General features: G+C 69.2%; 2 protein-coding genes across 3 annotated transcripts; both read right to left on the reverse strand.

The window, feature by feature from the left end:
- Positions 1-19: 19 nt before the first annotated feature.
- Positions 20-9,262, reverse strand: LOC308176429 (cadherin-1-like). The gene is made up of 16 exons (XM_080552121.1): positions 9,096-9,262; positions 8,911-9,025; positions 4,914-5,140; positions 4,667-4,798; positions 4,374-4,529; positions 4,155-4,299; positions 3,859-4,034; positions 3,630-3,758; positions 3,347-3,532; positions 3,014-3,258; positions 2,765-2,907; positions 2,441-2,665; positions 1,975-2,196; positions 1,768-1,898; positions 1,365-1,508; positions 20-1,168 (listed from the first exon to the last, which is right to left on the reverse strand). The coding sequence occupies exons 1-16, from the start codon at positions 9,156-9,158 to the stop codon at positions 956-958; spliced, it is 2,652 nt and encodes an 883-aa protein (XP_080408247.1). The 5' UTR covers positions 9,159-9,262; the 3' UTR covers positions 20-955.
- Positions 9,263-10,044: 782 nt separating this feature from the next.
- On the reverse strand, positions 10,045-15,969 carry CDH3 (cadherin 3). Of its 2 annotated transcripts, none has more exons than XM_080552122.1 (15): positions 15,773-15,969; positions 13,868-14,013; positions 13,662-13,772; positions 13,278-13,433; positions 13,059-13,203; positions 12,732-12,907; positions 12,521-12,649; positions 12,263-12,448; positions 11,942-12,186; positions 11,723-11,865; positions 11,295-11,519; positions 10,991-11,209; positions 10,781-10,911; positions 10,569-10,712; positions 10,045-10,495 (listed from the first exon to the last, which is right to left on the reverse strand). In XM_080552122.1, exons 1-15 carry the CDS (start codon positions 15,867-15,869, stop codon positions 10,283-10,285), a joined length of 2,466 nt encoding a protein of 821 aa, XP_080408248.1. In that variant the 5' UTR covers positions 15,870-15,969; the 3' UTR covers positions 10,045-10,282. The 2 variants fall into 2 exon arrangements, with proteins under 2 accessions (XP_080408248.1, XP_080408249.1); XM_080552123.1 differs by having other exon boundaries at positions 13,868-14,010; positions 15,773-15,962.
- Between the last annotated feature and the right edge of the window lie 42 nt (positions 15,970-16,011).

Below are 16,011 nucleotides of genomic sequence, written 5' to 3' on the forward strand. Positions count from 1 at the left end.
AGAGCTACGCACAAAGAAATGGCCTTCTAGTTTTATTAAAACAACGCATTATTTCAGTTTTATATAAAAAACATACAATCAATTAAAACTAGACAATTGCTGGTCTCCCAGCCCGCATCAGACCCTTCTCCCATTTTAAAAATACAAAACGTGACAACAGCTAAACACGGTTCAGAATTTAAGTAAAGCTGTTTGATTTCAGAAAGCGCCTTCTCTTAACTGCACAATAATTACACATAATATGACACAAAAGGAAATAATATAATCTGGTATACAGAAAAATAGAAATCTGCCTGCAAGTACTATATCAAATATAATTCCCTCATGTATCATAGAAAGACAATGGCACATCATTAATCTGCGTTTATAGATCATCCACCCTGCATCGGCACATGCTTGAGCAGCTCCACACAAAAGCTGGACGCGGGGCCGTCCCGTTCCCTGAGCGTGGCAGGCTGCCAGCACGGCGGTGATTTCAGGTCTGGGAGTGCGAGGTATTTTGGAGAGCGCCAGAGAAACCCTTTCCTTCTGAAGCAGAGGGAGAGGGTCGGTGGGGGCCTCTCCTCGATGAAGGAGAGGTGCTGAGCACCAGCCGATGGCCACTACAGGATTTGGGCACGGGGAGGCTGGAAGCTGATCCAGGAGCTCCTCAGCTCCAGGACAAGGAGTGCCTACCGCCAGCCTCCCTGGTCTCCCCAGGGAACCCCAAACGGCACCGTGACCTGTCTGGAGCTGAGGGGGAGCAGGAAACACATGGGCTCCCCAAAACACTCAAGCCCCAGTGATCCTGAGCTTTATCTGCACTGAAGGAGAGGGATGTGAGTGATGGATCCAGGGATGTCAGAGGGGGCTTTGGCCACCCACCACACTGCCGGCAAGGGCCAGTGCATGTCCAAGAAATGGCAAGAGCTGCCTTCGCTGCGTGGCTGCGGGCCAGCAGGAGGGCCAGGGCAGCCTAGTCGTCATCCTCCCCGCCGCCGTAGAGCTCCGCCAGCTTCTTGAAGCGGTTGCCCCATTCGTTGAGGTAGTCGTAGTCCTGGTCCTGGTCGGAGTCGGAGGAGTTGAGGGAGCTGAGCGAGACGGCCTCCGAACCGCTGCCCTCGTAGTCGAACACCAGCAGGGAGTCGTAGGGGGGGGCCGTGGGGTCCGTGTCAGCCGCCTTCAGGTTCTGGGGGGGTAGAAGAGGAGCTCAGTGACCAGCCTCTGGCCAGGGGCTCCGCTGTCCCCTGCCAGCGGGCACTGTGCTTGCCCCAATCCCGCAGGATGGGAATGCGTGCGGCCCAGCGGTGTCAGCACAGACGGAGGGAGCTGTGGCAACGTGCATCGCACCCCTGCCCCAGGGCAACGCATGGGGCTGGGCTCACCTCGTCGATGAAGTTTCCGATCTCATCGGGGTTGGCGGGCCGGGGCCGGTACTGGGGGGCCGCCATCAGCGGGGGGGCCACGTCGTTGCGGATCACCTCGGGGCGGGCATCCAGGCCGCGGTGCAGCTGGCTCAGGTCATAGTCCTGTGTGGGGATGGAGACAGGGGGCATGAAGAGACAGCAAGACTATACTCAAGGGATGGCCTCAGACAGTGCTGGAAGGACCAGGGGCCTGCAGGAGACTGGGTAACCCCCAAGGGAGGATGTGGGGACGAGCAGGTCCATGGGAACCTTGCGCACCCCAGCTGTTCACTGTGGCTACGGCAGTGCCCTGGGGAGCCGTGCTACCACCCACTGTGGGGAACCCCATGGGCGGGACTGTGGCCCAGCACCCCTGTCCCACCTGGTCCTCCTCGCCGCCACCCTCCTCGTCGTAGTGGTAGACATTGTCCCGCATGTCGTCCTCGGGCGGCAGCAGCGGCTCCTTCACCACCTTCCTCCTCCTCACAAAGAGCAGCAGCAGCAGCAGCAGGACTGCGAGCAGAGGGCATGGCGTCAGCACCACTGGGAGAAAGCGGCCCCATCCCTGTCCCCACCACACAGTACTCACTCAGCAGCGCCAGGATGCCCCCCAGGATGCCCAGGATTGCAGGGACACCCAGGCCGCTGGCGATGAACGCTCTCCGCTCACAGTTTTTGGCTGCCCCTTCGCACTCGCACACCTGGGCTTTGACTTGTGTCACCTGCGCCTTGCCCTGGCTGTCCGTCAGCCTCAGGAAGATGCTGTACTCCCCCGGCTCCAGCTCCTTCTGCAGTTTCAGGACCAGCGAGTCTTGTGCGGGAGAGAGAGGGCTTGGGGTCAAGGTGGGTCCCGGCTCCCACATTTGGGGACACCCTCAGCACCCGCAGGGCTTTGCCACGTGGCAGTACCCCATCACGGGGACCGGTAGGAGCTCCAGTGCCAGTGGCATGCAGGGTGGCTCAGAGAGATCCGGCTAGGATGTGGCCCTTGCTCAGTGTCCCCCCACTGCCCTGCGCCACAGGCGGGTGGCTGGGACGGACCCCACGGCACCTACCTTGGCCGGACACCTTGACGGTCCAGTTGGTGCTGGAGCCGTGCTCCAGCGCTGCCTCGAAGGGGTACGTGTTTGGGGGCAGGTCCTTGTCGACGATGGTCAGCGTCTGCTCCTCAGGCTGCCGGCTGCAGATGTCAAAGATCCGGGGCTCCGGCGTGGGCCCGTTGTCGTTCACATCCTGGAGGAGCAGCAGCAGCGTCCCCGTGCCAGTTGCGTCCGGCACCCCTGCAGAGCTGGCTGTTAGCGAGGCGCCCGGAACCCGTCCCCGTGCCCTGCGCGGCCACCTCGCAGCCCCCGGCTCCCTGCAGGGCGGCGCATCCTCACCGTTGTCCACGGCCAGGACGATGGCCTTGTAGGTGCTGTTGATGGCGTGCACCGACTCCCGGTCCAGCGGCTGGACGGCCGTGACGATGCCGTTCTCGGGGTGGATGGCCAGCCACCCCGCGGGGTCGCTGCCCATGCGGTACCTGGGCAAGCGAGGGTCAGCGGGGGGGCTCCGTGCCCACCCTGGCCCGTGCGGCCAGGTGGGAAGGGGCACGCAGCCCTCGCGCCCCCGCCGCCACCCCCACTCACGTGATCTTGTTCCTCTGATCCTTGTCGGGGTCCTGGGCCGTGTAGGATGTGACCTCGTGCCCCACCGGCAGGTCCTCCGACACCTCCACCCTCTTGACAGGGGGCACGAAGACGGGGGGCTCGTTCACATCCCTGACGAGCACCAGGACGCTGGCCGAGGAGAGCCCGAGGGACACGGAGAGGGGGACTTTGTTCTCCACCGTCACCACGAGGTCGTAGCGGCTCCTGGTCTCGTAGTCCAGGCCCTGGAGGTCGGCAGAGAAGAGCTGGGCTGGAACCAGCGCCGGCGGGGACGCGGCGTGCTCGGGGCAGCCCCGCAGCGCCACGACCCACCTTGGCGGTTCTCAGGATGCCGTCGTTGGTGTTGGGGTCGGTGGCGATGCTGAAGGCGCCGTCCTGGTCTCCGCTCTTGATGCGGTAGACGGCTTGCCAGGCCGGGGAGCCCGGCATGTCCAGGTCCGTCACGTGCAGCCTGGCCACCTCCAGCCCCACCTCGTTCTCGTCCACCGTCCCCTCGTACTGTGAGAGGGGGCACAGGGGCGGTCACCTCATGTGGGGGCCGGGGGAGTGGGGGAAGCGACTCGCGGGAGCCGGCTCGGGTGGGGGAGACGAGTACCATGGTGGGGTCGAAGACGGGAATGTTGTCGTTGGCATCCGTGACCTCGATGACGGCCGTGGCGGTGGTGGACAGCCCCCTGCCCTCCTGGTCCGTGGCCTGGACGATCAGCGTGTAGTTGGGGGTGGCCTGCAAGCAGAGCGCACCGCGGTCAGAGGCGCCCCGCTCCCCGCAGCCGGTCCCACCGTGGGGCGCGGGTGCCGGGACACGGCGCCCACCAGGCGCCCACCTCCCGGTCCAGCCCCGTGCCGAGGACGCTGATGACGCCCTTCTGGGGGTCGATGGTGAACATCTGGTGGTGCGGGCGCGGCGGCTCCTGGCTGACGATGGAGTAGCTGATGATGCCGTTGTCCACGTTCACCGCGTCGTCCGCGTCCGTGGCGTTCACGGTCATCACGGAGGTGCCTGGCACGGGGACGAGCCGGGGAGACATCACTCACGGGACGAGCCCCACGGGTGCTGCCGTCGGCCCGGCGCAGCTCCGGCCCGGGGCTCTGCAGCCCCCCTGCCCCCAGCCCCGCGCACCCGGCTTCGCGTTCTCCTCGATGTAGCCGACGAAGACCTGCTTGGTGAAGACGGGCTTGTTGTCGTTCTGGTCAGTCACCGTGATGATGATCTCCATGGGGTCCTCCACGGGCTGCCCGTTGGCCGACACGGCGTGGGAGAAGAGCTGCGAGGGCACCGTCAGTGGCACGGCCCCCTTGGGACCCCCCAGGTCCCCCCCCGCCCCGGCCCCCCACTCACGACGTATTTCCCGATCTCCTCGCGGTCCAGCGGCTGCGTCACCTCCAGCCACCCCGTCTCACGCTCGATGGTGAAGACGCCCACGGGGGGGCTGTCCGCCCCCTGCCCCGTGATGCTGTAGAAAACCTTGGTCTCCTTGTCCTTGTTGGATTTGATCTGGCGGCGAGGCGGGGGGCTGTTAGAGGGGGCCTGGCGCTCCGCAGAGGTACCCGCGTCCCCCCTGGGGCTGCTCAGCCCGGCCGCAGGGCACGGCGCTGGCTCAGCCCTCGTCCCCGCACCGTGGGGCTGCGTACCTGCACCAGCCTCATGGGGAAGGGCCCCCGGTGGTTCTCGAGGCAGTTGATGGGGGGGATGACCCAGTCCCTCTTCTGCCTTCGGAGGCCGGGGCCGGACTCAGGGAAAGTGAGCATGTAGGGCACCCCGTCCTGCGGGAACAGCAATTTGTCCTGGCGCCCACCGGAGCGCAAGGCAGCCGGAGGCACCCACTGCCCGCCCCACGGAGGGGCTGTGGTGACCACAGGCACGGGGACAACACTTCACCTGGTAGCTGTGGCGGTGATGTTGCCGCCACCTGCGCTTTTCCACAGTCACCCAGGCCGAGTGCCTCTTGCCCGTGGCATCCAGGGCAGAGACGCTGAAGTGGATCTTCCGCCCGCGGAGCTGCAGCGGCTGTTTCGTCTGGATGATGCCATCCTCGTCCACCTCGAAGCGCGCATCGTCTGGGACGTACACGGCCTGCGACCGCCCACTGCAGCCTGAGAACCTCACTGGGGACAGGGAGAGCGGGTGGGCCGGGTGGCACCGTGCCTGGCACACCCCACGCGCGGCACATCCCTGCCACGGGGCACATCCCCCCGCGTGGCGTGTCCCTGCGGCACAACGTCCCCATGGCACACCCCTGCACGCGGCGCGTTATCGCGGCCGTGCCAGCGGGCAGAGGGTGCTGCTGCGCCGGGTGCTTTTCAAATAAAAACAAGGCCGGTGCGTCCAGCTCACCCGCGCTGGCACCCAGCCACCCCAGTAACCGCCAGGGCTGGATCCCAGGGGCTGCCAGCACAGGATCCTGCACTGCAGGCAGGGGGGTGACAGTGCACCGGTGCTTGGGGACCCATGGGGGTCACCGAGCCTCCTGCATGGCCAGGGGCCAGGGCTACGCATCTGCAGCAGGCTTGTGACCCGCTGCAGGACAGGGGCATCAACCTACGTGATGGGGAAGGTGCCGCCCCCAGTGCACCCAGGGGTGTGGGGTAGCAAGGGCTCTTTGGGGACAGACCGGGGAGATGGCATCCTGGTGTCACCAGCCTGGCACCCTGCTGGGACCACGGTACGAGCCCTCACACTGGCCACGCTGGTCTGGCACTGGTCACAGCTGGGACTGGCATGCTGGAGACAAGGACAGCCCGAGGGGGGGGACAGCGCGCAGCATGGCGGCGATCAGCAGGCATCACATGAGCGGGGCCGCGCAGCCGGGAGCTCCCTGAACAAACGCTCCTTTGTCTGGGGGATGTTTTGTTTGAGCCAGCAGCACCCAGGCTGGGTCCCCCCACCGGCATAGCCACCTCCAGCCCCGGCACGACCGCGGCTCGGGCAGGAGGCACTTGGCGTGCCGGGGCGCTGCCGTGGGATGGCGACTTGCCCGGGGTGGGAAGTGCGGAGCTGGGTGCTCCCAGGGCAGACGTTACTGCCGGGCCCTTTCCACCATCCCTCAGCACATCAGCCCACGTGCAGCCCAGCAATTCAGAGGCGATGGTGGGTGGAAGGCGATAGCAGAGCTGGGCTGGGGGCTGCCACCGTGCCCCCGACCCAGCGGGTGCGATGCCAGCCCGGCCCGGCCCCCAGGTGGGTCCCGCAGCCAGGCCGGGGCAGCCGGTGAGGCCGGCTGTGCAGGGACACGCCGGGGCAGGCCGGGCGCTCCCGCACCGGGGGCTCGCAGCAGGGAGGTGCCACGGCCCCCGCGGGCACCCGGGACCTGGCACGGAGCCGGCCGGGTGCAGCGAGCACCGCGCTCAGCACCCAGCCCCGCACCGGCTGCACGCAGGGAGCGCAGGGAGCGCAGGGAGCACGGGGAGCACGCCACGCTCGGCGCCCGCTCCCCATCGCTGTGCTCAACCTGTTTTTCCAGCTCAGCACTTGAAAGCCAACCCCTCCCTGCCCCGTCCTCCCCGGGGGCATGCAGCCATGGGGCCTCAGCAAGGCGTGGGGCAGGGGGAGGTGGTGGGGCTGGGGGCAAGTTTGGGGGGCTCCTGCACTGCAGGGTGCTCCACGCCTTCCTGGACCCCCACCTGCCACTACCCACGGGGCCAAAATCACCGAATTACTGACTGCCGGCCGGGGCTGGGGGGGGAACACCCTGCACCCCCAGGATTGGGACCTGGGGACCACGGTGCCTGCCAGCCCCCAAGCCACCCCACATCCCGCTGTGACACAGGAAAGTGTCTCGCCAGGGCTGGGCACAGGGTGAGTCACGGGCCCAGCCAAGTGCCACCACCCCAGGACTACCGGGTGCCACCACCCCGTGTCCCCACACAGTTGCGCAAGCGCGGTGGCTGCACTGGAGCAGAAGCCAGCAGCGGAGGGGGGACAAACGTCAGCTCCGGGCAGCCCGGGCGAAGGCGCCGTGAGCCGCACGTCCCGCCCAGGCGCACCCCCTGACGTCACCGAGTTTCGCCGTGACTTCAGAGTCTCGAGGTTTCTCCCACCCGGGGCTGATTCAGGAGCTGCGTAGTTGGGGAACATCCGCCCCCGCTGGAGACCCACAACCCCCCCAGATGGGGACGTACGCCCACGGCCCACAGAGCCAGGGGCTCCCTGAGGCTCCCTCCCGGGGGTTCTGCCACCCCGTGCCCTGCCCAGGGACCCCTCGCCCGCGTGCAAAGCAGCACACGAGGCTGAGCACGGCCCCTGGGTCCCGGTCCCAGCCCAGGGACGCCAGGCAGGTGCTGCCATCCTTCCCTCGGGGCGTGGGACAGCCGCAGCCCCAGCACCCACCGGAAACGGAGGCGCTGGGCAGCTCCTACTGCCCACATTAACGCAGAGGAAATTGCTCCTTCCTCCACCAGGCTTTTTCATCAGTGGGCCAGGGCGGCAGCACCGCCGTCGGGAGGCTCGGAGCCGCAGCAGCAGCCGGCCCAGCCCCTGAAGCGCTCAGGGAGCAGGGCCCCACGCCGGCTCTTGCCGCCCCAGCGCCGCGCGGGGCCTATCCAGACCTGTCTGAGGCAAAACACAGCGCTCGACTCATCAGCTTAATTACAGGCCAGCTCGTCAGCCTGCCGCACCGCAGCCCGGCTGAGGTCTTTGAAGCACTGTGTGGCACAGAGGGCAGCATCCTGCCTCTGCTGAGCGTCCCCCTGTGCGGCTGGGCATTGCCACGGCATAGCCAGGCATCACCACGCTGGCGCTGGCACGCACGGGCTGACACAGGCACCCGTCCACTTCCTTCCTCCCACGCGCCTCCTCTGTCCCAGGCCCTGAACTGGGACGCAGGGGATTTCCAGCTGCCCCCCCTGCAGAAACCAGCCCTGCGCATCCTGGGGGTGCGGAGGGCCACGCAACTTCCCATCACCCTGCTATCAGGCACAGCCCCAGCAGACACAGGCTGCTGGTGCTGAGCAGATTTGTTAATGATCAACCAGAAAGCAAACATGTATGGAATGCGTTCGGTGCGGTGCAGGGTCCAGCTCCCTGCACCGATACTGCCAGCGCAGGTGAAACTCAGCCTGAAACTGAGAGCACGGAGGCCCCGCTGCAGTGCTCAGCGCCCCTCGGCCCACTCCGGCACCGCTGCCAGCCACTGACCCGAGCAAATGGCGGCCGAGCCGCCCCCCGCAGCGCCAGGGGCCAGCAGGACCTCGGTGCTGGGAGAGGAAGAGCGTGGTGGGGGCACACAGACACCCCAAAGCAGCAGCAGGTCCTCAGCACCCCAATTTCACGGCCACCCCTTCCTGCGCCTCAAGAACCGCCTCCACCCGTGCACGGCTCTGCATCGGGCCGGGTGCTTGGTGCCGGCACGCAGAGGCACCGCCAGCCCGTGGGGAGCCCACGCGGGGCGGTCGGCTCGGCGGCCGCTCGAGGCCGGGCTCCGCGCCCCACGCCCAGGCCTGCCGGCCCCAACAGGTCTGCGCCGCCTGAGTCAGCGCCGCCCGCCCCGGCGCTGCCGGGAGAGGCGCCCGCTGCCCCCGCACGCCCTCGCCCCGGTGCTGCCGGCACCGACACCTGCACCGCCCCAGCTCCTCGCGGCGCACCGTGCCCGTCGCCATTGCTGGCCCCACGCAGCCACGGCTTTGTCCCTCGTTTGCCACCCTTGGCACCCGTCCCTGGGACCACGGCCCTGCGCCACCTTGCCGCGCACCGAGCCCGTCCCCAGGGGCACACCGCCGTCCCCGTTGCCACCCTTGGTGCCACACAGCAAACCCGTCCCCACGCCTCCACAACCCCCTCACCACCCGCCCGTCCCCACGAGCGCAGCCCCGTGCCACAGCGGGTTGTGGGGCTGCAGCTCCCGCACCCACGGGCCCCCGCCGCCCCCGTAGGACCCTACCTCGTCCCAGCACCCCTCCCGCCGCCACGCTGTCCCGGGGCACGGTGAAGGTGAAGGTCTCTGCGGCGAAGCCGGGCTGGCAGGGGGCTGCCTCGTCGCACCGCCGGCCGCCCACCTGCCCGGAGAGAGGTGTCAGCGTGGCCACCGCCGCCCTGTCCCCTCCCGCCCCGTCCCGTCGCCCTTACCCGGAGCAGCAGCAGCAGCAGGGGGAAGCAGAGGGGGGCCAGGGAGCCCCGCTGCCGCCCCATGGCTCGGTGCCGGTGCTGGACGGTGCGGGACGGTGCGGAGCTGCCGAGCGCTGCTGCCGGTGAGAGCGGCACCGCCCGCAGGTGCTGCGACCCCGCCCCGCCCCGCCCCGCCGGGAGGCGGCCCCCCCCCCCCCCACCCCCCACCCCCGGTCCAGCCCCGGCCCCCCCCGGTCCGGCCCCCAGGTCCCCGGGGAGCGGCCCCGCCACCGGCACCCTCCGGCCCCGGAGCCCCCTGGGCGCCCGGGGGAGCTTCGCGGGGGTGGCTCCGGTGGGCAGCCCGGGCAAGCAGCCCCCCCCGGGGACCCCCCCGGCACCCCCAAGCAGCGGGGCAGGCGGTGCAGGCTGCCGGGGGGGGAACCCACCGGGCCCCCCGGTGCCACCGCCGCCTCCTGCCCCGCGGCGAGCACCCAGCGCTGACCCCAGGAGCAGGGTCGGGGGCTGAGCCCCCGCCGCAGGGAAGCGGGCAGCACCCCCCCGGCACCCCCCGCCCCAGGGGAAGCTCTCGGCTCCGTTACTGCAGCGCTGTTAGCGCTTATTGCTGATTGCGGGCAGCGGGGGGGGGGGGGCGCTGGGGATGGGGAGCTCAGGGACCAGCCCTGCCCAAGGATGCCAGCACGGTGTGCGTGGGGATGGCAGGGGGACATAAGACACCCTTGGGCTGGCCCCATGCCCTCCCAGCACCATCACCTGCTTTCCTAGGATCCACTTTGTCCCCCCCCATGGGGACGGGGACAGCTCTGGGGAGAGACCCCACTGCCTGGGGGGGGCTGCACCCCGGTGGTGATGCTGCAGGTCCCCAGCCAAACAGTGCTTGGGGAGGCAGGAGGAGAGCAGGGCCCGCCGGCACTTCTCCAGGGCCACAAAACTACACAGAGACAGGAGGATCTAAAAAAGAAATCCACGTCCTTTATTAAAACTTCTACATAACCCAGCTTAGCCCATCTGTATCATCACACTACATTTATTTCATTAAAAAATACACAGGAGGAAGCTGAGGCCGCTTCAGCGGACGCAGAAGGCATCACAGGGAGTGCGGGAGGGAGGGGGCAGCGCCGGCCCCAAGGCACAGGCAGGGGTAAGGCTTTCGGCAGCAGGAGCAGCAGCACGGGGGGCCGGGGGGGGCCCTACTCATCATCCTCCCCGCCGCCGTAGAGCTCCGCCAGCTTCTTGAAGCGGTTGCCCCATTCGTTGAGGTAGTCGTAGTCCTGGTCCTGGTCGGAGTCGGAGGAGTTGAGGGAGCTGAGCGAGACGGCCTCCGAACCGCTGCCCTCGTAGTCGAACACCAGCAGGGAGTCGTAGGGGGGGGCCGTGGGGTCCGTGTCAGCCGCCTTCAGGTTCTGGGGGGGCAGAGGAGGAGCTCAGCGGGGGCTGGAGCTGCCCCAGGGCCCCGCAGCAGGGGAAGGGGCTCACCTCGTCGATGAAGGTGCCGATGTCCTCGGGGTTGGCGGGCCGGGGCCGGTACTGGGGGGCCGCCATCAGCGGGGGGGCCACGTCGTTGCGGATCACCTCGGGGCGGGCATCCAGGCCGCGGTGCAGCTGGCTCAGGTCGTAGTCCTGCGTGGGGACAGCGTGGGGTCAAGCCAGCCCACGGTGGCACAGGGATCCCCCTCCCCAGCACCCACCTGGTCCTCCTCGCCCCCGCCCTCCTCCCCGTAGTAGAAGACATTGTCCCGCGTGTCATCCTCAGGCAGCAGCAGCGGCTCCTTCACCACCTTCCTCCTCCTCACAAAGAGCAGCAGCAGCAGCAGGATGACTGCAGGAGAGGAGCGGCATCAGTGGGGGGACCCCTGCACCCACAGGTGGGGTTCAGTCCCTTCCCCACCCCCACTCACTCAGAAAGGCCAGGAGGGCGCCCAGGACGGCGAGGATGATGGGCACGCCGCTGGCCGTCTGCGGCTCGTAGGCGCAGCTCTCCACCCGCCCCTGGCAGTCGCACACTTGCGCCTTGATGACGGTGACCTGGTCCTTGCCCTGGCGGTCGAAGAGCCGCAGGTAGACGCTGTACTCCTCCTGCTCCAGCGGCTCCGTCAGCCGCAAGGTGACGGTGTCGCCTGCGTGAGATGAGTGACGTGGGTGACCTGGGGTGCCTACCCCCACGGCAGCTAAGGCAGCCATCGTGCCCAGCCCCTGCGTTACCTGTGTCACCAACCTCCACCGCCCAGCTGTCCCCCGAGCCGTGGCTCAGCTCGGCACGGAAGGGACCCGTGTTGGGGGGCAGGTCCCTGTCGATGACGGTGAGGACCTGGGGTACGGGGCTGCGGTTGCAGACAACGATGTTGCGGGGCTCAGGCTCAGGGCCGTGGTCATTCACGTCCAGCAGGGTGAGGAGCAGGGTGCCAGTGCCCGTGGCGGGGGGAGATCCTGCCGAGAGGAGCAGGGCTGGCAAGGGACCCCGAGAGCAGGGTCTCCCTCCCACCCCCAAGGACCAGACCACACGGGCACCGCTCCCTGCCCAAGGGAGCGAGCCGGGATGCGGCACCCCCGTGACACCAGGAGCACGTGTCCCTCACGTGGGACAGCACCCGGCAGGAACAAGGGCTCCTTTCATGGCCACCGCGCCTCACCGTCATCCACGGCCAGCAGCACGGCCGTGTAGGTGCTGTTCTTGGCAAAGGGCGACTCGCGGTCCAGGTGGTCCCGCGCCGTGATGAGCCCGTTCTCCGGGTGCACGGCCAGCCAGCCCGCAGGGTCGCTGCCCACCACGTACCTGCGGGACAGAGGGGTTGGTCCCATGGGGACATGCCAGCAGGACCCCCCCCAGCCCCAACCCCAGCCCCACTCACTTGATGTGCTGCCGCTGGGCTCTGTCGGGGTCCTGGGCCGTGTAGGAGGCGAGGGGCTGCCCCAGCGGAGCGTCCTCCGCCACCTGGGCGAGCCGCACCGGGGGGTCAAAGACGGGTGCCTCGTTCACATCCTCCACGCTGACCGTCACCGTGGCTGTGGCCGTCGGCAGCTTGACGGCGAAGGGGGCCTCGTTCGCCACGGCCACGTGGAGCACAAACTGCCGCTTGGCCTCGTAGTCCAGAGCCTGCAGGAGGGGACGGGACGGGCAGCACCACGCAGGGCGGGTGGCCGCACCGCAGGGACGAGCGCGGGACACGCACCTTGGCCGTCCGCAGGACGCCCTCGTTGCTGGCAGGGTCGGTGGTGATGGCGAAGGCGCTGCCCTCGTTGCCGCGCACGATGGAATAGACGGCGCGCCACGCCGCCGTCTGGGGCTCGTCCAGGTCCGTGGTGAGCAGCCGGGCCACCTCCAGCCCGGCCTCGTTCTCCGGCACGGCCGCCTCGTACTGTGCATTGGGGACCGTCAGCACCGAGCTCACCGTGCCTGGCCCACCCTGCCCGCCCAACAGCCACGTTACCGTTTTGGGGTCAAACTCGGGGGCATTGTCATTCACATCTGTGATCTCAATCACGGCCAGTGCTGTTGTGGTCAGCCCCTCGCCATCCAGGTCAGCCGCCTGCACAGTCAGCGTGTACTCCCGCACGCGCTGCGGGGGGCAGACAGACACCCATCAGCACCCTGCAGCCCGCTCGGTGCCAGCGCCACCCGCACGGTGCCGCAGGTCCCACCTCACGGTCGAGGCCGCTGGCAATGACGCTGAGGGTGCCGGTGGCCCTGTTGATGGTGAACATGTGGGGATGGGGCTCCCGTGGCTCCTGGCTGAGGATGGAGTAGGCAAGGACACCGTTGTAGGTTTCCACAGCATCATCTGCATCCGTGGCATTCACCTGCATCACCGAGGTGCCTGTGGGATGGGGCATCCATGTGAAGGAGGGACAGGGCACCCCTGTCCCCAGGAGGAACAGTCCTGGGGCTCTCCAAGGACATATCCAGCAGGAGGCAGAGTTTCCCCACGGGGCCACGCCACACCCAAACCACCGTGGCACCGGCCCTACCTGGCAAAGCACCCTCGGGCACAGAGCCCCTGAACACCTCCTGCGTGAACTGGGGCTTGTTGTCGTTCTGGTCTGTCACCGTCACTATGATCTCCATCGGCTCCTCCACGGGTTTGCCGTTCTCGGACACGGCGTGGGAGAAGAGCTGCGGGGCAGAGGGGTGAGCAGAGAGCTGGCACAGCGCCTGCCCCAGCGTCCCGTCCCCCAGCTGGCACCTACGTGGTACTTGTCCATGTGCTCCCGGTCCAGCGGCTGCGTCACCTTCATCCAGCCCGTCTCTTTCTCGATAGTGAAGATGCCCTCGGGGGGGGTGTCCGCCCCCTGCCCCGTAATGCTGTAGAAGATCTTCGCCTCCCGGTCCCGGTTGGATTTGATCTGGCAGGGTGCGCCGCAGCGCTCAGTGCTGGGGCTCGGCAGCCCCCCCACGGCACCGCACCCTGTCCTGGGTGCGGGACCCACGCCCGTGGCCAGCACCTCTGCAGCCCTCGGCGCACACATCCATGCCCAGCTCCAGATGCCCGCCCAGACGCAATGGTGATGGGCGCAGCTAGAACATCACCCTACCCCAGGGCACCCACCCATGCCTCCGGGCCCCCTCTGTACCTGAACCAGCTTTTTGGGGAATGGGCCCCTCTCATTTTCAGGGACCTTGATGGGAGGGATCACCCAGTCCCTCTTCTGCCTCCTCAGAGCGCCGGGGACATCAGGGACCTCCTGATGGGAAGGAGAGCAGGGTGAGGGAGCAGCCACACGGGGAAGGTCTGGGGGATGAGGGTGTTTGCCTGGGGGGGGCTGCCCGGGAGCGTTACCTGCAGGGAGCGCCGGCTCCGCACGGGGACCGGCTGGCTGGTGGCGTCCTGGGGAGTCACAGGCAGCCACCCAGGGTGCCTCGGTGCCACCGCTCCTGCATGGGGCTCCTCATCCTCATACCGCATCGTGCCATCCCCAAAGGCTGCTGTGAGGGAGAGGGGTCAGGGTGGCCGGGGAGGGGACCCAACTTGCTGCCCCCACCCCAGCCATGCTGGGGCCTGTCCCCAAGCCCCACATGCCCCCTGCGTGGCCCTGGGAGCTCCCGGCCAGGCCAGCCCGGCTGAGCCCTGGGGATTAGGATCAGGAGGGGGAGGCCGGAGTGGTTCCCGGCACTGGGGGCGGGCAGGAGCTCGGCTTTGGCTTTGTTTCGGAGATGACGGGGAAATTCCTGGGCACGCAGGGCCCTGCCCCGCGCCTCCCACCTCCGTGTGTCACCGCCTGCTTCTGCCCCCCCCCCCCTCCGCCCCAGGCTGGGACCCGCACTGCAGCAGGGCCCTGCACCCAAAGCCATGCTGCGTCCCCGCGCCATGCCGGGCCCAGCCCCAGCACCCCCAGCACCACCGCAGGATTAGGGGATTAGCAGCGCTAAGCCTGCCCCGACCACACTGGCCGAGAGGCTGCCAGGAGCAGGGCGAGAGATGGAAGCAGGGCGAGGAGAGCTGTGCCCCGCGGGCGTAGCAGGTCCTGGGCTGGGGGAGCAGGTCCCCGGGGGGTCCCCTCGACCCCACGCTGGGGCAGAGCTGGTACCTGGAGGGCAGCCCTGGCAGCCCCTCCAGGGCAGCGCTGGCTGGTGGTCGGGGATGGTGCTGGGGCTGGAATGGCTACGGCCACGCCATGAAGGCCACGGCCACGCCAGGGCACAAGGAGCCAGCCCTTGCTGTGGGGCTGGGGTCCACAGCCCCGCTCCAGCACCAGGCTCCCCCCGCCATGCCCCCGGGGTTCTTCGGCACCACGCAGCGCCTGGGCACCCTGCCCGCCTCCGTGGGGCCTGGTGATGGAGCCGAGCCCGGGTGGGCTCCCGGCCACGGGCTCCCACGGAGGGGCTGCAGCCCCCCGGCCGGCCCCACAGCCCCTGCCCCCGGCCCCGGCCTGGCAGGAGCTGCCCGCGGCGCTCGGCAGCCGGGCGGGCTGAGGTCAGGGCTGGCACGGCGAGAGCTCTCAGGGCGAGAGCTTTCAGCGCTCCGCAGCCATTAGGGGAGCGCTGCCTGCGGCCGCGGTTCCCGAGCAGCCCCGTTCCCCGGGGATGCCGACGAGTAAACACGGCGGGCAGCCCCGCCGGCACCGGGAGCCGGCACCGGGAGCCGGCCCCTGCCGCCCCGCCGTGCCCCCGAGCCCCCCGCCCGTACCGGAGAAGGGGGCCCCGGGGCGCCCGGTCCCAGCGGCAGCCCGGCGCCTGGCACCGACCCGCGGGGTCCCGCCCTGCCCGGCGGCTCCCAGCCGCTCTCCGCCGACCGGAGGCGCCGGCATCAGCCGACGGGGCCCGAGCGGCACCGCCACAGCCCCCCCCGGCCCGCGGAGGGGGGGCCACGACCATCCCACGGCCTGGAAGGGGGCAGCCCCGCGACGCCGGGGGCACGGCCAGCGAGCAAAGGAGCGAGCCCACGGCCCGGTGGGGGGGCGGGGGGGAGCGCAGCAGCCCCGCAGCGCTGCCCCAGCCCCGCACCCCGGGGGGCACCGGCCAGCTCCGCACCGCGGTAGCGCCGGGCCCCCAAGTTGGGGGGGCGAGAGGGGAGAACCGGGCCGAGCACCGCAGCAAGGGGGGGGGCTCTCCGCCGCCCCCAGCCCGGCCCGGAGCAACCCACCTGCCCCCGCCGCCCCGGTGCCGCCCGGCGTGGCGGCGCCCCGAGCCCCAGCCCCCCCCGGCGCCCCGGTGATGCTCCCCGCGCCCCGACGGCGCCGCTTACCTGGCCCCGGGGGAGCGCACGGCCGGGCCGGGGCGGCGGCAGCCGGTAGGAGCAGGAGCAGGAGGAGCGGGCAGAGCCCGGAGCGCGACCCCCGCATGGCCCCGCCGCTACCGAGCGCCGCGCCCCCGCCCGCTGCTCCGCGCGGCTCCAGGTGAGGCCGCGGCCGCGCAGGTACCGACCGGCCCCCCCGCCCCGCCCCGCCCCGCCCCGCCCCGCCCGGCCCGGTCCCGCCCCGCCCC

The sequence above is a fragment of the Anser brachyrhynchus genome (assembly GCF_964034855.1).
Source record: "Anser brachyrhynchus genome assembly, chromosome: 12".
Lineage (NCBI taxonomy): Eukaryota > Metazoa > Chordata > Aves > Anseriformes > Anatidae > Anser > Anser brachyrhynchus.